The sequence below is a fragment of the Theropithecus gelada genome, chromosome 7b (assembly GCF_003255815.1).
Source record: "Theropithecus gelada isolate Dixy chromosome 7b, Tgel_1.0, whole genome shotgun sequence".
Taxonomy (NCBI): domain Eukaryota; kingdom Metazoa; phylum Chordata; class Mammalia; order Primates; family Cercopithecidae; genus Theropithecus; species Theropithecus gelada.
In genome coordinates, this window is record NC_037675.1 from 22224912 (window position 1) to 22247603 (window position 22692).

At 44.2% G+C, this 22692-nt stretch overlaps 1 protein-coding gene across 1 annotated transcript; it reads right to left on the reverse strand.

Annotated features, from left to right (window-relative positions):
- Positions 1–5857: 5857 nt before the first annotated feature.
- Positions 5858–21263, reverse strand: LOC112628363 (coiled-coil domain-containing protein 107-like). The gene is given in 6 exon segments (XM_025391124.1): positions 5858–6136; positions 6217–6272; positions 13758–13842; positions 17408–17876; positions 19189–19333; positions 21245–21263. Coding segments are annotated over 6 exon segments (1053 nt in total).
- Positions 21264–22692: the final 1429 nt, after the last annotated feature.

Below are 22692 nucleotides of genomic sequence, written 5' to 3' on the forward strand. Positions count from 1 at the left end.
CTGGAGAATGTTGGGGGAAGAAGGCAGGAGACTTTTTCTCCTCTACTTATTTCTGAGATAATATAAGGTTTTGGGGCTGTTGCAACCATCTCGCCAATATGTAAAGGACATATGCCTGAAAAGTGAACCAAGATAGAGCATAGAGGAGTATGGAGAAAGAGTGTATAACTGGTTTCTCTTTTCATCATCTGAGTTCTGATAAGCTGCTCATTAAGCCATAACTGTCCCTTATTGCTTACAACAGTTTAACTATATTTTCAGATTATTAGGTCATGAGAAAGACCCAGTACTTGGAGGGAAGGTATTTCAGGGTACTAAAATGCAGGAAAGAAATTATAAAGAATTTAAGATAGAAATCCATGCTCTGTTATTTGTTCATGTTAATATGACAATCATTTTTATATAGGCATCCTTGAGAAAATTACTTTTGAGCAAAGACTTACAGGGGATGAAGAACTTAGCCCGGCACATGCAGGTGGGGTGGGACTAAAGTAGCCCTGAGGCAGGCACATGCCAGGTGTCCTCAAGGAACAGTAAAAGGTCAGGAAACTAGAGGGAAGAGACTGACAGGCAAAAGAGTAGAAGACGTATCCCGAAAAGTGCGCAGGAGGACACATTACGTTAGGGCACAGGAGATTGTAGGGATCCCAGCTTTTACTCCGTGAAATGTGGAAGCTCTCCGGGGTTCTGAGCAGAGCAGCAGGACCTGATTTATGGCGTAAAAGGATCACTCTGGCCGCTGTGGTTGGTGAAGGTGGAAGCACGGCACAGGGACAGGTTCTTGCAGTTCTGCCAGTGGGAGGTGTTGGTGTCTCAGACTTGGCAGTTGTAGGGGAACCAGGAATCAATAATCAGATCCAGGCATGTTTTGAAGGCAGAAACAACAGTCTTTTCCCATAGATTAGCTGGAGTATGTTAGAGAATGAAAGGGTAAAGGATTATGTCAAACCACTTTGGTTTTCACTGAAAACGATGCAGTTATCTTCAACTGAGACAGAAATTCCGAGAAAGAAACTGGTAGATGAGGGGATCTGGGGAGATGATCAATCAGTGTTTCCACTTGAGATGTAAAAAGTCTGCAACATACATGATACATCCATGTGGTGTTATCAAATAACAAATTGGATGCAAGAGTCTACAGTTCAACCAAGAGAGCTGGGCTGAAGATTAGTTTGGGAGTTGATGGCATTTCATCCATTGATCCCACTGATGAAAATCAAGAGATGTTACGTGGGTCAAGAAGCCCACCACTGATCCTTAGGAAGCTCCAACAACAAGATTCCAGGGGGAAGAGGAGGGACTCACATAGGAGACTGAGAATGAAAGCCCTGTAGGGTAGGGGACAGGCCAGGAGACAGCAGTGTCCTACACACTGAGAGGCAGCCTGACTATCTGCCTTGAGGGCACCACGACTGAGCTTATGATGCTTTTCATCCCTGTTTCTGTCACAGGAAGCTCATTCCCAGATCATCCCAGGTGGAGGGAGTGATACTATGTTAAATGTTTCTGATAGATCAGTAAAGTAAGAATGGAAAATTGACCCAGACAGAGGCTGGGCTGTGGGGAATTGTCTCATTCAAAATGTCAGGGATCCCCATGACACAAACTGTTGGAGGACAGGAGTCTGGGCAGTGGATTGAGGAGATTTTCCTAGTTCTTGACCTAGAGAAGACAGTCTTGTCCAGGACGTGAGAAGAAAGAGGGTCCACACTGGAGTCATATTTTCCTCCCAGAGGAGGGAATGAAAAGGAGAAGAGTAGAGCATGTATGTCTCCCTTCCCCTGAGATACTGGTCCTCCTTTGCCATTACCCCGGCCCTCCATACTTCACATGAACTGTGTTTGTCTCCATCTCTCCTCACTCTTCTACAGACTCATCAGATCAACTCACTTGACAATTCCTCCCTCCCTCTCAAGTACCCATCTCCAGCACCTTCCTTCTCTCTAATCCCACTCTTCTGCCCTGCCCTTTCTCATGGAGACCTCTACAGATTACCCATTCTATTTCCTTCCTGGGGCTGCTAGAATGAAATACCACAGACTAGGTGGCTTATACAAGAGAAACGTATTTTCTCACAGTTCTAGAAACAAGAAATCCAAGGTGTATTAGACAGGGTTCTCTAGAGGGACAGAATATTAATATTCTGTTGCCTTCTCACTGTGTCTTCACATGGTCACTCCTCTGTGCATGTTCCCATCCTGGGTGTCTCCTGTGTGTGAGGACACCAATCAAACTTGATTAGGGCCCAAACTAAAAGCTTCATTTTAACTTAATTACCTCTTTAAAAGCCCCATCTTCAAACACAGTCGCTTTAGGAGCTACTAAGGGTTATGGCATCACACATGAATTTTGGGGGGATGCAATTCATTCCATAACACCTAGAGGCCCACCTTGCTGTTTATTTCCACTTAATCCATATAGAACCTTGAAGGGAAAGGTATGAGTGATCAATTCCAAATCTACCACTAATTTTTGTGGGAGCTTGGCTGATCACCTCATCTTTCATCTCTCAGTTGGAAAAAAAAGAAGCTTAGAATAAAGGAGTTTTCAGCCTCTTTCCAGCTCAGATTCTCTGTGTTCCACAGAGTTCCTGATGTGAGTATGGGTATATGCCTGTGCGTGTGTATGTCTGTGGGCTAGCGTGTGGCAAACTCTCTGCAGAAAATGTAATGTCATCCATATCTCTGTGCTGATAGGTCCTGAAAGTCAAATATTCTTAAAATAGTGTGGATTTAGATAAAGTGAAATATTGTGTGATGAAATTATTGTTACATACAAGTTGCATAATTACTTTAAGACTTTCCAGCAAAAACTAACAGTTTTACTGCAGGGAATGACCAACAACTATCCCTCAGAACTGTCATTCAGTTGTCCAATGGGAAAGATCAGCAAGCACAAATGCCTACAATAATGTCATGCTTCTAGATCAGAGGACTGCCTAGTATACTAGGAGAACCTGTGAGTCAGCAGACATTAATATACTGCATCTCATCCATATTCGTGTCTAATGAGGTTCCTTCCATAACCTACTGTTGGTCTCAAGAGAACAAGAGGCATCAAACTCATTAAACCTAAAATGCACATTTATTTAGCAGGTGCTAAACAGCCAAAATATCCCAACACTATTCACTGTTTTTGTGTCTTATGGTTTAACAAGGAGGCTTAAAAATAAAAAAGAAAGCACCAGCACTTTGGTTCACCCATTTCATACAAGGCAATTGGGATTCAAACTCACAAAGGTATGGTCCAGGAGGTAACATTCTTTTCATCATTACTCAGATGGCGTACATGTTCACCTGTGTTCAAGATGCTGGTGATCCACTAACAGGCTTATTATTTGCTGCATTCATAAAGGGTTTTACTGTTTCCCTGGTGGAACAGAGCAGGCAAGCTCCTTGTCTGAGGTGATGTGGTTGGTGAGTAGCAGAGCTCTCATTCTAACCTCATGTGTCCTTTCATAAAGTCCATGTGCTTTATATAGACAACCAAGCCTGGTATTCTCTTAAAACCACAGAAAATCATGAGTTAGGACCATGGATAGCTAATTATGAATGAATTTTCCTCCCACAAGAAATTGCTAACATCAAGAAGTTTTGGAAGCTGTATGGGATGGAGAATAATACTGCTTTTGTAGACCATTCTTACATATTGCACTACCTCAGATATGTGTGACCTCTGCCCCAACAGAGGCCAACAGGGAATGATGAAAAACTGGCAAGAAAAATTCCCAGGATGTCTCTAAACAATGTTTCCCATGCAACAGCCTTCCTCAGGGAGGCCCAGTCACTGACCCACCCCACCTTCCATGTCCATGCTAATGGCAGGGTGACCTGCTCAGAGCAGTCTTCAGTAAGTGACTACTTGAAACGCCTTACTGCAGTTCTCCTCAGTGACCTGTAAGAGGGATTAAGGGACTCTCCTGTGGCTGCATCCACAGCCATCAAACCTACCTTCACTGGGCCACACCAGTCTCTGCTTGGCCTTTTCAGATGTCACGGCCCCAGGCTTGTGAATCATGTCTGAGTTCCTCTGTTGTTTTTCCAGGAAACTGGCATCCTAAGGCTAGTCCCTGTCTGACAAACTAACCCCTCCAGTCACCTCCCTGGATATGTCTTTCCATCCCTGCACTGACACCCTAGGCCCAGACCAGAGCTTCACCCTCAGTCCATTGCACCCTACCTGCTTATAAAGGTTGACTAACTGACTTGTATCATACACTTAGAGTTAGGACTGGCACCCTCAAAATGCTGTCCATAGTCTAAGCACTGTGCCAAGGAACTTTTGTTTACAGAAACACAGATGTACAGATGTACGAACTCTATTTCCTGTGAGCTCTCAGGTCTCAATGGCCACCTTCAATGTAACTGTTACATGCACTGGGAACCAAAAAAAAATTGTGTGTTTTAAAAAATAAAAATTGTGGCCGGGTGCGGTGGCTCACGCCTGTAATCCCAGCACTTTGGGAGGCCAAGGTGGGCAGATCACAAGGTCAGGAGATCGAGACCATCCTGGCTAACACGGTAAACCCCGTCTCTACCAAAAACACAAAAAATTAGCCGGGTGTGGTAGCTGGCGCCTGTAGTCCCAGCTACTTGGGAGGCACAGGCAGAAGAATGGCATGAACCCGGGAGGCGGAGCTTGCAGTGAGCAGAGATGGCGCCACTGCACTCCAGCATGGGCGACAGAGCGAGACTCTGTCTCAAAATAAATAAATAAATAAATAAATAAACAAATAAAAATAAAAATTGCAGTGGTCTAGTTCCAAACCCGTAATATCTCTGAGGTATGCCTGTACTATGCAGACATCAAAATAGAATGAGGTATACTCTTGCTACTGGCATAAAATATGTCTAAAATACATTGTTAGTGGAAAGAGGTAATGGTGTAGAACGTTGTGTACAGAATGTTACTATTTGTGGGTGGGAAATAGGAGATAAACACTACCTATACATGTCAATGAGCTTATGAATATAACATGTAGATATGCATAGACAGTAAAAGGATATCAAAAAACTGCAAATTGTTGCATCTGGAAAAGAAAAATAGGATGTCGTCATCCTTTTCGCTACATTTGCTCTCCTAATGTTTGAATTTACCTCTGCCATTTGCATGTACAACGTATCTGTATATGTAAAAGAAAAATCAAACAGCCTACCTCACTGTAGCCCTTTCTGAGCCTGCTAAGGAATGGTCCCTGGTAATACAGTTTAAAGAACGAAGCTGTGAATTTCAATTTACAGTTGAAATTCACCACTGTAAACTACTCTAGCGATGCGGCATAGACTTGACCTCCAAACCCCAAGCCTGCAGCCCGCGGCAGACAGGCCGAGAGTGGAGCAGCCGTCCCTCCTTCCCCGCCCTGCCCTCCTTCTGCACATCCAGCCGCCTCCGCAATGGAGAGCTCGTGGCATATAGCAAGCGCTCATTATTTGAAGCCTGTTCATTCTGCTGCTTCCTCGGTGGTTAAGGAGGCTTTTGGAAGTTCAAGTCCGTCTCAGCTAAGAACCAGGAGACACAACTTTAGTGCCTCTCGGCCCGCTGGGTCTCGGCGGCACAGCGTCCCCTGCCGGCCACTGTGGCGGCTGCTGGAATCAGCCTCAGCGCTTAAGCGGCCGCGCCGGAGGAGTTGCCCCAGCTCGGCGTCCCCCCCTCCAGGCAGCTCTTTCCAACGCGGTGAGGGCAAGTCTGGGGATTATCTCCATAAAGGAAGCGGGGTGGCTCGGTGGAACGGCTTCAGATCCCCTTCCCAGGAGCCTGTGACCCGCCATTGGAAGACGAGTGGACCTCATTCTATTTCAATGTCTGCATAGTACAAACATTCGCTGCGGGCAAATCGTACCCGTGAGCCCAGAGAGCATCATCCCGGGAAAGCTTTCCAGAAGCACATGCTTCCTTGCACTACCACACAACCGCACACCCGCACGCGCTCACTCCTCCAGCGTTCCTCCCCTCCCTCACTCCCGCCCTGGAAGAAGCGGCGAGCTGAAGAGAAAGGTGGAACCAGCAGTGAAAGGCGCCGGAAGGAGCCCGCGCAAGCCCGGCCTGGGACATCGCAGCCGCTCCTGCCCTCTGCTGGCTGGAAGGCGCACTTACACATTGCGATCATCGCGGATCGCCGAAGGCCGCTGGTGCAACTCTGCCGCCAAGAACGCTCAGCGGCCACCAGCAACTTGTCACAGGAGGCGTGGGGGTGTCTGCACACCTTAGTGAACCTACCAGCCTAGGACTCGTGAGTGGAGACTTGGCCACACCAGCAGCTGGTAAAGGCTGTCCTGGGGCCCAAATCCGTCAGTGACTCTGACATCTCAGGGACAGTGTGTGGTGGCTATAGTGCTTTGCGAAGTTGCTGCCAGGAGTTATGCAGAAACGTCTTAGGGTGTTCAGATCCCTCTTAACTAAGGGGTTTTAGTGCTGTGAGTATTCCCACAAATGGGTCCCTATAGTACAATTATTTCGCAGCATTCATAGGGCCCACTGGGGCTCTTGATTTGAGGAGCCTTATTCAGGAAACATTTCTTGAGTACCTATGTGCCAGGTACGGTTAGAGGTACGTGGGAGTCATCAGAGAACGCAGGACATACATACAAAAAAAATCTCTGCTTTCACGGAGGTCACATTCTAGTGACCTAGACACACAATGTATACTCACAGACAATAAACATATATGTAAATTAGACCGTTAAGGTGATAAGTTCTATGGAAAAAATAAAGCAGGAAGTAGAACGGGGGAAGAAATGGGTAGCTTTTTTTTTTTTTTTCTTTGAGACAGAGTCTGGCTCTGTCACCCGGGGTTGGAGTGCAGTGGCACGATCTCGGCTCACTGCAGCCTCCGCCTCGCGGGTTCAAGCGATTGTTGTGCCTCAGCCTCCCAAGTAGCTAGGGTTACAGGTGCATACCACCACACCCAGATAATGTGGGACATGTTAAGTCTGAAGGGTCTATTAGACCTCCAAGTGAAGATGTCAAATAGACAGTCCGATGTACTACTCCAAAGAGAGAGAGCTGGGCAGTAAGTATGTATTTGGGAGTTGTTAGAGAATCAACAGCATTTAAAACCTTGAGACTGGAAAAGATCACCAAGGGATTGTGTGCAGACAGAGAAGAAGACCCATGACTGACTCCTGGGGACCTCCAACATCAAGTTACCAGAGACAAGAGGAAAAATGTGTGAGGAGCCTGAGAATGAAAGGCCTGGATGGTAAGGGAAGAGCCAGGAGACAGGGGTATCCGAGAGACCATCATGCAGCCTTGACATGACTGCCTGCGTTGAGGGACCAGGACTGATCTCACAACGCTTTTCATCCCTATTTCTGTCACAAGAAGCCCCATTCCCAGGTCATCTTCATCAAAAGGAGGGAATGATCCACTGTGCCTAATACTGCTGACTGTGGAAAATTAACCTGTTGGGGTGGGAGGTCTTACTTCCAATGCAAGGAGTGCCCCCATAACCCTCACAACTCCTACTGATGGAGCTGAGGAGGCTGAGGAGTCCATTGAGATTTTCTTTTCTTTCTTTTTTTTTTTTTTTCGAGATGGAGTCTCGCTTTGTCACCCAGGCTGGAGTGCAATGGTGTAATCTTAGCTCACTGCAACCTCCACCTCCTTTGTTCAAGTGATTCTCCTGCCTCAGTCTCCCCGGTAGCTGGGATTACAGGTGTGTGCCACCACATCCAGCTAATTTTTGTATTTTTAGTAGAGATGGGATTTCACCAGGTTGGCCAGGTTGGTCTCAAACTCCTGACCTTCGGTGATCCACCCCCCTCGGCCTCCCAAAGTGCTGGGATTACAGGAGTGAGCCACAGCACCCAGCGTTTTCTCTTCTCTACAAGGGAAACATGAAAATCCTTCATGATACACAAACATAAGCCCGATGATGGGTCACCTTAGATCGTAAGCACAGAGGAAAGCCTGTATCAGCTCTAGAAAACTATGGAGAGTATTACCTACTGCACAGTGTTGTTGTGAGGCTTAATCCCAATTACCTTATATGAAATAGGTGTGCCAAAGAGGAAGTGGCTTCCTTATTTCCAACACTCCTTGCAAAACCATGAGGGATAAACATTTTGAATGATGCTGAGATATTTTAGGCCTTAAAGCACTCATCCAAGTTCCTCTTAGGTTTAATGACTTTTAGTCTCTTGTTTTCCTGTTAGATGAGGTAGGTGAAGCTGATAGAGTCAGCTAAGGATGGAAATGACTACATTAATGTTTGCTGATTGATATCCCCCAGTGTACTAACCTCAAACCTAAATAGTCTCAGAGGTGTAAGATCATCTTATTGTCTCCTGTGCTGACATTTTCTCTTGCTCTGTTGAAGAAGGGAAAAGAAATAGGGATTTCTGTGTTGACTGCAATGTAATAGTTAAATGTTTTTCTTGATTGTCTTAAGGTAGCAACAACAACAATAATAACATACATACATACATGTATATATAGGACAATAATTTTATTTTAGTTAATCGGGTGATTTTTTTCTGGATTTAGGCATAGTATTTTAAGAAAAACAGATTTACATAGTAAAAAATTTCAGAAATGTAGATTGCATTTTTTGTAGATATTCCTCTACACACACACACACACACACACACACACACACACTCCTCATCAGGGCTTCAAAGAACTACAAGAGTCTGAGCTAGAAGGAATTTGTGAGGTCCTTTATTCCAAGCTACATTTCATAGCTGAGGACCAGAATGTAGTCCTCATAGAAAATTCGTGCTAGAACTGGGAATTAAACATATCATTCCTTAATATTGGGATTCCCTTAGTGCTATGTGGCAGTTAAAAAAATGAGGTGGGTCTGTGTGTTAAGTTGTGGAGCTCTCCAGGAGAATGTGCAGGGTGGAGGCACTAGCGCTGGCTGCGTCAGAGGAAGGAGGATGTGACAGAGTGAGTTCCTCAGGCGAGTACTTGGAGGAGTGAGGAGAGATGGGGAGAATGTGAAGTCCTGAGGATTTGGGGTCTGGGATCAGGGGGGAGCTTCCTTTCATCTGAAGGATGTAGGTGCTCTCCTCTCCATCTTTTCACTCCCTCCTCTAGAACAAATAACACAGCTCATACGTGGACCCTCTTTCTAATCATATCCTGGACAAGATTATTTTCTTCTAAGGCCCAGCACTTAGAAAATCTTCCCAGGCTGGGCATGGTGGCTCATGCCTGTAATCCCAGCACTTTGGGAGGCTGAGGCGGGCGGATCACTTGAGGTCAGGAGTTGGAGATCAACCTGGCCAACATGGTGAAACCCCATCTCTACTAAAAGTACAAAAATTAGCCAGGCATGGTGGCACATACCTGTAATCCCAGATACTTGGGAGGCTGAGGCAGGAGAATCACTTGAACCCAAGAGGCAGGGGTTGCAGTGAGCCAAGATCGCCCCATTGCACTCCAGCCTGGGAGACAGAGCGAGACTCCATCTCAAAAAAAAAAAAAGAAAGAAAGAAAGAAAAAGAAAAAAAAAGAAAAGAGAAAACAAGGGCTGAGTCTGAGGTCACGCGGTTAGTGAATAGCAGAACTGTAAGTCAGACTCTGATACTTTTTTTTTTTTTTTTTTTGAAACAAGGTCGTGCTGTGTCACCCAGGCTGGAGTGCAGTAGTGGGATCATAGCTCACTGCAGCCTCAACCTCCCAGGCTCAAACAATTCTTCATTTAACCACAGATTTGATGTATTGATTATTCATTCACATTAAAATAAACATATAACAATGAACACTTTAAATGTGTATCTGTGTACCCTAACATCGTCATCTCACTTACCATCAGCTGTACACATTTCATTTTTTCACATACAGCTTTATCTTGAACTTTAACTTAAAATATTCTGCCTGGAAAAATGCTTTCACAGTAAAAGACCCAAGGACAGTATAAAAAAATGAATCCCAAGGCCAAAGATTTGGTCATATTTATCCAATTCTGTTCAAAAGAGAGGCTGAACAGGCAGGCTCTATATACTCATCATTGTGAAAATGATAAAATTGTTTACTAGGAGAGTTCCTCATATTTTTCATGGAGTTAACAAAAAAGTAATTCTTGTTTTTTCTCTTTGCTCTGATTCCTTGAATAAAGTAGTACGTTAAAATGTGATTTTCAGCAGGGCATGGTGGCTCATGCCTGTAATCCTAGCACCTTGGGAGGCTGAGGGGGGAGGATCACCTGAGGTCAGGAGTTTGAGACCAGCCTGGCCAACATAGTAAAACCCCGTCTCTACTAAAAATACAAAAACTAGCCGGGCGTGGTGGTGGGTGCCTGTAGTCCCAGCTACCTGGAAGGCTGAGGTTGCAGTGAGCCGATATCATGCCACTGCACTCCAGCCTGGGTGACAGAGCAAGACTCTGTCAAAAAACAAACAAACAAACAAAAAACAGGAGGTGATTCTCTGGGAGTCTCTCTGAGCCCACTCTGGCTCAGGAGGCTGCCCAGTTCAAAAACAAACAAAAAAAGGTGATTTTCTCTGTCTCAGATTTAGCAAGTGTTCCCAACAAATAGGGGCCAATGGCCAGGTGCGATGGCTCACGCCTGTAATCCCAGCACTTTGGGAGGCCGAGGCAGATGGATTATGAGGTCAAGAGATCAAGACCATCTTGGCCAACAGGGTGAAACCCCATCTCTACTAAAAATACAAAATTTAACTGGGCGTGGTGGTGCGTGCCCATAGTCTCAGCTACTCAGGAGGCTGAGGTAGGAGAACTGCTTGATCCTGGGAGGTGGAGGTTGCAGTAAGCCAAGATGGTGCCACTGCACTTCAGCCTGGCAACAGAGCAAGACTCCATCTCAAAATAAATAAATAAATAAATAAATAAATAAGGGCCAAGGACTAACCTACCTCAAGTCAACCAAAGCAGGACTTGGTAAAAAGGAAGGAGATGAAACCTGTTTTGTGACCTTTGCTTGCTAGCCACCCCCAGTCTATTAAAAGAGCTTGCAAAGACAGAGGTATGATTTTCCTCAATTTACATGATAGTTACATTCCCAGCAAACTCTTTGCATTTTAAAACCATGCAAAATAAAAGGAGTTAGGGTAGAAGCTCAGATAATTCTAAGCTGTTTTCTTACCTACATAAGCAGCCAAGAAAACAGTGATAAATTGTGTAGGCCGTGCACGAATTATTTTACTCTGAACACACTTGTTCCCTATCCATTAAATACTAGCACTGATTTCCTCCCCACTTGTTATAGTTACCAAAAATATCTCTAGAAATTTCAAAACCACAAAATCACTAAAAAAAAAAACTGGTCTAGAAGAAAGATGAAAATCTGTGTAAAATTACATTTCCATTACTGTGTCATTATGTGATCAAATAGGAATAGCTCAACTTGTATGTTAGCGATATCCTCACATCCTAGCGGTATATATTTGATATCCTAAGTCTTCCTCTTTTTTTTTTTTTTTTTTTTTTTAAGAGATCGGGTTTGGCTATGTTGCCCAGGCTGGTCTCCTGGCCCCAAGCCACCCCAACCCTGCCCCACCTTGGCCTCCCAAAGTGCTGTGATTACTTGAGCCACTGCGCCTGGCCAGTCTTCGTTTACTTTTAAGGGATTCTAACAATGTTCAACTATTTATTTATACAACATACATATTCCAAGTTTAACAATATGCTTTCCAATAGGCTTTCCTCTAGGTACTGGGGATACAAATCTGAATAGGGACAATTTGTGCCCTCGAGCCCTCTAATTAGAGGACTGGAAGCTTACAGGCAAATATGATACACAGAGATAAGTGAGCATTCATAGATTTTTTGAAACCTAAATGGCATAACACACACAAAATGTTCCTGTAACACAGTGAAGTGAGTTCCTTCCCATTGCCTTTTGAATTACATAAAACTGGCAAGAGACATCCCCAGGACGTCTCTAACAAGGCCTCCTCTGCAACAGCCTTCCTCAGTGAGGCCCAGCCACTGACCCACTGACTCAGGGCAGGGGTGACCTGCTCAGTAAGTGATAACCTCAAATACCTTGCTGCCGTATTTCCTCAGAAGCATCTAAGATGAGGAGGAAAGGACGGCTTTGTGGCCCAGATAGAATCAGACTATCTGTGTCCTTTGGTAGAAGGCGGTGTTGAAGACATTAATGCCTTGTTTCCAAAAGAGAGTCCATGTCAGCATTGCTTGAGAGTTGAATTGACACTAGATTGAGGTAGAGCCTCATTTGGCAGGAGAGGAGTCAGGTTATTTGCCTGTTAGTGGGCAACGGAAAGACAACTAACACTGATTGGATGGAGAAAGCGGGGAGAACCAGGACTCTCCTTTCCCCTCTGCCCATTATCCTGATCCTGCTGTCCCAAAGGAATGTCTGATAAGTCATCTTCACAGCAGCCAGACTCAGGGCAGTGAGAGTCCATGAGGGATTCCAAGCTCCTTGTCTTTGAAGGGAGTGCGGGTAATCAAAGGAGAGTAAAAGTCCTTTCTGGAACATGTTCTTTCTTGTCAATAACCAAATAGAGGACTCTTCCCCCTTGATCATCCCTGGCCCAGCTGTTGCTACCCTGAAAAGACGTAGGCGCATCCAGAAAGAGGTCTTTTAATAAACACGGTTTAAATAAATCTCTGATGTTGTAACAAGCAGCCTGATGCAGAAATCCCCAGTTGATTTGTGGTGCTTACTACAATATTATAAAAGGTCTGTGGCTTTGGAAAGGTGATGTGATCCCATTAAGATGTCATGAACTAAGGAATTCTTTCCCCCATCTCTTCAGACATCCAGTTCTACAATTTTGCCTTGTTTTTTGTCTGATGTCCCTCACATCCAACCTGGCCCCCCCCACAATGTACTTCTTTCCACTCAGATCACATCAATTAGCCACTGAACTCTATATCTAACTATTCACATGGAGATATAATCAAAAGTTAACTTTTGCATGCTTGATTTTACAATGTCAAGAGGAATTCTCAACCTAGTGATGGCCTGAGTACCTGAAATATTTTTGAAAAAGTGACTGGTAGGGAACTTACAAATTCTTCCCTTGTCTGCCATATCCATTCACTCACTTAAATTGTTTATAAGACAATAAAACATATAAAAGCAACATTTTCACCAGGCCAATCACCTCTCTCCAGCCTCATAATGATTAGCTTACATTCCTGTATCCAGATTTCCCTATAATTAATAATGTTGCATTTTTACATTCACCTCTTGACTTTACTCAGCTCCATCCTGGAACATTAAATTTGTCTTGGCTTAGCTATGCTAGTTTGCACTTGGCCCTTCCTGATTGTCAGGGTCCAGGCTTGTAAATTATGTCCAAGTTCCTCTATTGCTGTTCCTGGGCCTGGGTGGCATGCAAGGTCCTGATATCCGCATCAGCCTCAGCTCATGCTGCTCCACATTGCCTGACTCTTTATCTTCAGATCCATCCCTTGCTGTTAACTTTTCTATTTAATTCCTGAAACATCACCAAATAGGCCAAGATATGCTTTCATTTGGTGCCTTCAGGGAAGATATGCAAAAGGCCCATACAATAAGGAAGGTCTAGGATCACCTTGCTGAACCCAAGAGACTAGGGAGAGGTCAGTACACCACGTCTCTTTTTTTTTTTTTTTTTTTTTGTAAAACATGGGGTCTCATTATGTTGCCCAGCTTGAACTCAAACTCCTGAGCTCAACTGATCTTCCCATGTCAGCCTCTTGCTAGCTGGGACTAAAGGTGTGCACCACCATGCCTAGCTCCCAAATGTCTTTTGAGCTAAGGTTAGTTAGCTCCCTCCGTTCATTGCAATTACATTAACCTGTACCATGTTTTATGAAAATCCTTCATATGGTACCCGCAAGTAGTATGTATTTGTCATTCCCATAGATAGCCACTGCATTAGGGAAAGCTGTGTGAAAGAAGGTATTGACAGTTGGTACCTGCAGGTTAAGGGGAGATATTACAAGGGTACTTCACAACTGAAGAAATTTCAAGTGGTAGACAGCAAGGTGGCTTTGAGCAACCCTGTGGCCAATGTCCTCAACAGTTGTTTTTACCATAATGCAGAAGATCTTTCCCTGGGACTATATCTTATCATGTCCCTTGATTACAAATAATGGTGTAATGACATTATCTAATAATTTAGTGGCTACTGTGACACTGATTTGGTGCTTAAGCTAATGAAATAATAGAACAAGCTCACATTTAGCAGCTTTTTGATATTAAAGACAAACTCACGCTGAAAACCCAGGATACTCTGCTTAACATGTGTTTATAATGATTCCTAATTTAAACAAACAGGTCCTTAGCCCAAGATCTTTCCTATCATTTGGATTTAATTTTGAGGCAGTGGAGGGCAGTTAAATATATGCAGAGGGACCTATAAAAGAAATGGCAAAGTGGCTCACACCTGTAATCCCAACACTTTGGGAGGCCACGGTGGGAGGATCACTTGAGCCCAGAAGTTCAAGATGAGCCTGGGCAACACAGCAAGACCCTGTCTCTACAAAAATAAAAAATTTTAATTAGCCATGCATGGTGGATGCACCTATAGTCCCAGCTACTCAGGAGGCTGAGAGGAGAGGATTGCTTGAACCCGGGAGGTCAAAGCTACAGTGAACGATAATCATGCCACTATACTCCAGCCTGGGTGTCACAGCAAGACCTTGTCTCAAAAAAAATAAAAAATTAAATTAAAATTTAAAAAAAAGAAAGGAACAATTAAAAAATCTGTTTGGAGGTGTGCTTTGAACACAACTTAAAGAAGAATGGTCAAGGATTGGAGACAGTATTATCTGAGTCATTTCTCAGGATGCTATGATAACAATCTGATGCGTTTGGCCAGGTGCAGTGGCTCACGCCTGTAATACCAACACTTTGGGAGGCTGAAGTCAGGAGATCGAGACCATCCTGGCTAACACAGTGAAACCCCATCTCTACTAAAAATACAAAAAAATTAGCTGGGCGTGGTGGCGGGCACCTGTAGTCCCAGCTACTTGGGTGGCTGAGGCAGGAGAAAGGCATGAATCCAGGAGGCAGAGCTTGCACTGAGCCGAGATCGCACCACTGCACTCCAGCCTGGGTGACAGAGCGAGACTCCGTCTCAAAAAAAAAAAAAAAATCTCATGCGTCATAAACAGAAATGTCTCCAGGAGCCAGGTAGGTGTTGCCACTGACTGAGTGGACAGGAGGGAGGAGTGGAGTCAGTGGAGACCCCTGAGCTTCAGTCTCAAAAGCAGAGGTGGCTACTAAGACATGAAGAAGACATGACTGGCAGGTGTCATTGCTCACACCTGTAATCCCAGTGCTTTGGGAGGCCAAGGCGGGCAGATTGCTTGAGCCCAGGGGTTTGAGACCAGCCTGTGCAACATGGCGAAACCCCACATCTACAAAAAAAATTACAAGAAGTAGTTGGGTGCCACCGCACTACATGCCTGTAGTCCCAGCTACTAGGGAGGCTGAGGTGGGAAGATCACTTGAGCCTGGGAGGTGGAGGCTGCAGTAAGCTGACGTTGCACCACTGTACTCCAACCTGGGCAGCAGAGTAGAACTCTGTCTCAAAAAAAAAAGACACGACTTAAGAAGAAGTAACTGCTATTCAGCTTTAGTTGATCATCACATTGAGCTAATGGTGACCTAATATGGCCACATTTGTAGCTATTTTAAGGCAAGTCAGGAATCCAAATTGTGTGTGTGTGTGTGTGTGTGTGTGTGTGTGTTTTGGTTTTTTTTCTGTGAGATAGAGTCTCGCTCTGTCCCCCAGGCTGGAGTGCAGTGGCGCAATCTCGGCTCACCGCAAGCTCCGCCTCCCTGGTTCATGCCATTCTCCGCCTCGGCCTCCCGAGTAGTTGGGACTACAGTCGCCCACCACCATGCTCAGCTAATTTTCTGTATTTTTAGTAGAGATAGGGTTTCACCTGTTAGCCAGGATGGTCTAGATCTCCTGACCTTGTGAGCCGCCGGCCTTGGCCTCCCAAAGTGCTGGGATTACAAGTGTGAGCCACCACGCCCAGCCAGGAACCCAAATTTTTTATGTGAAAATCTCCATTTGGAAAGGTTGCCACCACATCCAAAAATTATTTTTAAAAAACAAGCAAATAAACAAAAAACACTGCATAGGCCAATCAAAATAGGTCTTGAGCCAGATATACCTGCTGTCACTGTAATATGTGAGTTTAGCCTCACGTAATAAACACTTGAGTACAGCTCATTCTACCCATTGAGACTATATGCATCACAAAGGGACTACACTACACCTAAGTCCTGTTTACATCCTCATCACCTATAAAACTGCATCCCATACAACATATATTTTCAAACTTGCAGCCAGGCATGGTGGCTCAAGCCTGTAATCCCAGCACTTTGAGAGACTAAGGCAGGAGGATCACTTAAGGCCAGAAGTTTGAGACACACCTGGCAACAAAGCAAGACCCCATCTTTACGAAAAATTAAAAAATTTTCCTGGTATGGAGGCATGTTCCTATAGTTCCAGCTACTCAGGAGGCTGAGGCAGGAGGATCACTTGTGCCCAGGAGGTTGAGGCTGCAGTGAGCTATGCTTGTGCCACTGTTCTCCAGCCTGGGCAACAGGCTGAGACCCTGTCTCTAATAAATAAATGAATGAATGAACAAATAAATAAATGAATAAATTAAAACTTGCTTAATAATTTAAGGAATTAAGGAATTCCACAAAATGAGATGGCTAAGTCCTATTAGCTCTACCTTCAGTCCTGTTCAAGTCAATATTTGTGTCCATATTCATATAAGGGCATTAACAATAACGTTGCATTTTCAGATGACAAGAATGTAAAAAGATAGTGAAAAATATGTGAATTAATTTTGTTGGAAGATTACATACAGTTCAAGGGTCTAATTCCAATGTTTCTCACCCAGAATTTGACCCAGTGATTTAACACCTCTAACAACTCACGCCTTCCCTACCTTCAATACACTTCCCCATCTCTGTGCATTTTCCCATGCCAATCCTTTTGCATGCACTGTCCATCCCTTCCCAAATGACCCAACAAACCCTTGCTCACCCTCATGACCCTGCTCAGATGGAGCCTCCTTATAGAAACCTTCCTAGACCCAATGGGCAAAGTAACTTCCTCCATCTCCGTGCTCCCAAAAAGCAATGTTCATGTAAGTGTTATTGCTTCTATCACATATTTAGTTTCTCTGCTTCTCCATAAGCTACTTAAGGACCAAGACTACGTTTCATGTATCTTAACATACCCTGTGACTAACACAGTTTCAGGAGTAGAGTATGCAGTACATAAATGCCTCATTTATAAAGATTAAATTCCCACTTTACATAGTGAAATACAAGCACTAGGAATGTAAATGACAGTTGTGTAGAAAGAAGCACAAATGTGAATGAATGCAAGGTTTTGGAAACCTAGGTTGGAGTTGTTTATACATTAGATATTCATTCTTTCTTTTTAATCAAGAACAAACTTTGTTTAACTTTGTACCCTATTAACAGAAGTTAAAAAAAAGGTTTTACTAAACCCTCAGCTGTTGTCCCTCCTTCCCAGCTGGGGCTGTGACTGGAGCCCTTTTCCACAGCCTTGCTGCATCTTCTCCTTAGTACCTGCTCCACCTGCCAGGAAGTAGCTAGTTTCCATGTCTTTGTGCTCCAGTTTATGGGCTCCTCCCAGGTCTGACCATCAGCAGCCTCCTCCTCATCTTCCTTTACACATAAGTCCTCAGGAAAAGGTATGCTGGTCTCCGGTTCTGAAGCGACCATACCCTTATCTGGCTTGCTATCTTGTAGCAGCTTCACGTTTCATAGCTGCATGTTCAGAAGCTCCTACTGGGCTCCAGCCAAAGTAGTCACACACTCAAAAAGGGGGTCCAGTTGGGCCATCAGATTGTCCAGGTGCTGCTCTGTCTGGATCAGCTGTTGCTCCAGCTGCAATGGTTGCTTCCTGCCTGTCTCCTCTTGGAGAACTGGAGCTTCATCTTTTCCCTGTTATGGAAGAAGAAAAGGGCAATACTGCAGCGAAATTATTCTGCTCCATCACCTCAGTCTCCAAAGCCAGTAAGAAGAGGGGTATCATTTAAGATAGAGAAAGCTATTGGGTTTTTACCTCAGAGAATCACAATTACTTCTAGTCTAGTTCCTCACCCAGCACATGAAGCAATATGTCAACGTCTCCCACACATGGTCATTCAGTCTGCTGAAACACCTCCAGGAATGAGCAGCTCTCTCCAGTTTGAGCTGTCATTGTTAGACAGTTCATACACAAAGCCAAAATTTGTCTTTCATGTATCTTCTTTCCATAGTGCTGATTAGAGCCTTCCAAAATAATGACTCTTCAATGTGATAGTTCCTCAGGAATTTAAAGACAATGGGCATACCCTTGCCCCCTTTCCTGAGTTTTTTCTGGTTTAATATCTTCGATCTTTTCAGTCAGGGCTCATTTTGCATAGTTTTCTCTGGTTGCTTTACTGAACATATAGTGCTCTTAAGGCAGTTCTGTGAGAAGAAAATTCTCCAGGAATGTTCTGATCAGTAGATAAAGCACAACACCTTGTTCCTACCATTGATTTGGGAAGTAGGTTGTCACATCACACCAAAAAAGTCAATGGGTATGCCTAAGTGTCTCTCATAAGCGCTGCTGCTAAGAAATGTCTTCCAGGCTGTACTCAGGCCCAATGATAGAATTTACTAAACTATCCTTGTTAAATTTCATTTTTAAATTCAGTCACTCATCCTAGCCTGTCATGTCTACCTGGGATCATTACTAGCTATCTCTTGTAGTTTCACACATCAAAATTGGTTCAATTGGTTCTATTTTCTAATGCAAATAAATAATAGGGTCAGGGCTGAAGATACTGTCCTGGAAGGTGTTACTTTCCAAATGTACCGTCAACTCATATTTAAGGGCTTCCTTCCCTAGGAGACCACGAGACCACTTGATGTCTTGAACTCTAGAAACACCATGGTTGCAGCAATCAACCCCTTGTGCCACCATTGGCCCCACTTTAGTAGTATGAACACTAGCTGGGTGTCCAGCTCCACCAGTTGCTGCTCTGGATGACCTCAAGCAAGTGGCTACTCTTTATTAGACTGTAGGAAAATTAAATGTGATGATCATTATTCATTTACGGTTTACCACGTGCCTTTCACATCCCTTACCTCGCTGAATCCTTAAAATTACTCTATAATGTTGGAGGCCAATCAACTATTATCTTCATTTCACAGACAGTGGAAACTGTATCTTGCTCTCAGTACTATGGCACCACCATGAGAGATGCAGACCCCCGCCATCCTTGCATCTGAAACACTTATACAGCACAAAAGCCACAATGGCTGAGGTGTACAGCATTCCCAAAAGCAGCACCCTGGCCCTGGCCCCCTCATGCTGGTCCTTGAGCAGCAGTTGCCAGCATTCTGTGGCCCCAGGGCCCACATGGGTTGGGTTCCCTGTGGAAGGAGGACAAAGTAGATAGTCATTCTTTTACAGATTTTACATAAAGATCTGTGTGTTTTTTAAGGCTTATGTTAGTTGACATGGAATGGAGGCATTAATCACGTCACGACTAAAATCTAGAGAAGGTAAATCCAATGCACATGGAGCAGTGGAATCACTTCAGGAAGAACTGAACAGACTGCTTTAACCCACTGCAGAATTTTGAACAGCAAGAAATCCAAAGACTCAAGTTTCCAGCATAGAGGTGTGATGAGATGGAGAATGTTTGTATGAAGAGAGAAACAGGAGTGTTGCTAAAAACAAAAAAGAAGCTGGGTTCCTCCTTGAAATGGCCCTCCCTTGCTCTATTTCTTTTGGGTTTTAGGCCCCCCTTTATATAACATGGCTCTTTGGTGTGCTGGAGTAGGAATAAAAAGAAGAAAGAGGGCAGGCATGGTGGCTCACTTTAGGAGGCCGAGGCAGGTGGATTGCCTGAGGTCAGGAGTTCGAGACCAGCCTGGCCAGCATAGAAAAACTCCATCTCCACTAAAAATACGAAAAAAAAATAAAAATTCCTGGCTACAGTGGCATGCACCTGGAAACCCAGCTACTCGGGAGGCTGAGGCAGGAGAATCGCTTGAACCCAGGAGGCAGAGGTTGCAGTGAGCCGAGATCATGCCATTGCACTACAGCCTGGGCAACAAGAGCAAAACTCTGTCTCAAAAAAAAAAAAAAAAGAAGAAGAAGAAGAAGAAAGAGGGAGAGGAAGTTGAACTTGCTTGTAGAAGATTTCATAGATGTCTGATGCCCATAGTACTATCAGAGCTTGAATAAAAACATCTCCACCAAATTCACAATGGAAATTTGAAATTTGGAACAAGATTTGTACAAGAAAAAAAAATACCACTTCCCATAACACGGTCTCCTCCTCTCCTAGCTTTAGCCCTTAACACAGAGTGTGGCACACCTAACTTGGTCAGTAAAGAATTCCACCAACTCAAGAATGAAAAATAAACTCCATATCATAGATAAATGTCTTTTCCTTCCTCTTTATCTTCTCTTTCTTCATTCCTTTCTTCTCACATTTTTTCTTCATTTTCTGCATAATAGCAGGTCTCCTAGGCTAGGTGGCTGTGCCGGCCATTCCCCGTGATTCTCAAAAACACGGACAGATCCTTCTGGAAAGTTCTGTCTTGAATTAGTCCCTGTTGCAGGCCAGTACATTAGAAATGGTATTTCTAGAAGGCTTGGAGAAGTAGATGATAAGCCTGAGTTTCCTTCTTGAGATTCCTCTCCTGAGTCTGAACTGGAAACCATTGACCCAGTTGTTAGACAATGGAGGCCCCTAACACAGAGCATTTTAATGGGATAATTTTTAGATTTTCTTGAGAAACATTAACTGAGAATAGAAAGACTTCTACATTCTCTCACTGCCATGGCCATTCTGGTCCCCGTTTCAAGGTCTCAGTCCCTCAGGAGAGATATACGAGACTCCCAGTGAGTGTCCAGTCCTTGGATTTTCCTCTGATACTTTATCCATGTGTTAAGAGTTCACACTGCACCTCTAAAGAAGCTCCTGTGTGACCAGGACTCATCTTCTGAGGATATCAGCGATCCTTTCATGCCATCCCATGCCAAGACTAACATTGCTCTGTGGTGATCCCCCATCCTGTATCTGTAGGAAGCCATGCTGGGTCTGCCCCAGCCAGAGTTTTAAAAATCTAAAATCCCTCCAGAACCTCCTTGCTTTTTTCAACATAGATTTTTGCCAAAGGAGATCAGATCCAATTGGCAGATCCCTGCTCCACAGCAGAATACTTCGTAATTGGATTAGTCTCAATAGCAGCAGTAGTTCTGGCCTTGAATATGAGTTAATCAGCCAAGTCACAACACAAGGAAGCCGACTGCACCAGAAAACCCTGTACAATCCGTGAGTTTCTTCATGGTTGAGACTCAGATGAATCATCATGTTGATCTGACTCATGCCTCTCCCTGCCTTAGGCCAAGAGACTGAGGCTTTGCCTGGGATCTGCCTCTTCCCCACTCAAGAGTCAAATGAGCTCCCAAGGAGTAAGAAAAAAAAATGTGATTGATTCTGATTTGCACCCCAGTATTTTTTTAATTAATCATAACGAATCAAATATTTACATTAGAAGAGATCTTGTGTTGTGAAAAAAAGGAAAGAATAAAAGAAGGGAGGAAGAAAAGAAGTGGGAGGGTGGGAGAGAAAGGAAACAATAGAATAAGGCCAGGCGCGGTGGCTTATGCCTATAATCCCAGCACTTTGGGAGGCCAAGGACAGAGGATTGCTCAAGCTCAGGAGGTCAAGACCAGCCTGGGCAACATGAAAAGATTCCATCTCTAGAAAAAAATAAAAAATTAGCCAGGCACAGTGGCATACATCTGTGGTCCCAGCTATTCAGGAGGCTGACGTAGGAGAATCGCTTGAACCTAGGATGTGTGGCTGCAGTGAGCCATGTTCTCACCACTGCACTCCAGCCTGGGTGACAGAATGTCACCTGTCTTAAAAGAAAACAATAGACTAGAAAAAGAAAAAAAGAAAAGAAAGCAGTAAGTGACATAAGACCAAGAGGAAAAAAGCAAACTTGAGCATCATCTGTCCTCGCAGTGGCCTACTGAGGGAAAAGGGTGGACACTGAGCTTCACAGCCCACAACAAATCAGGCAGGGTCACTTCTGCAAACACTGATAACCTACTAAAACCCAAGCACAGAATAAGACAGACACTGAGATTCAGAGATAAAGTCAAGATGGTTCCTACTGCTGCAGGGAAACTAGAATGACTCAGAATCCCAGACAGGTCATGTTTGAAGAGGCCATTGATACACTACCAGTGAGGTGAAAGTTGCATTCCTTTCTCCTTTCTCTCCTTCTCTTATCCTGGAGCGCAAACATTGTGTGGAGCACAAACATTGTGTGAAGCCCCTACATAGGCCTTTGAAGTTGAACTACTATGAAGGCACGTGAGATCTGGTGATTCCCTTGGACAAATTTCCTACAAGGAATCATTTCACAAAGCTTTATGGGCAGCAAATGCCCATAATTTGGATGGTGGCTTTTGGAGCCATGACATGATCTCACCTATATGAATAGAATTCTGAGGACAAGAAGCTGAGAGATTTACTCAAGAGCTCTGACTAGCTGACAGTAGAATTTTGGCAGATCTTCCAACACACACATCTAGTATGGCCCAATCTTCAGAATTATCTTTGCATTTGGGCAAGAAGAGGCCCCATCGCCAGCACCCTGGCATTTGGGCAAGATTAGCACAAAAAATGAGGGATGACTTCAGGAGTAAGAACCTTTGAGACTGCCTGGGTTGTGGACTTGTTAATAATCTGGAGAGATATCAT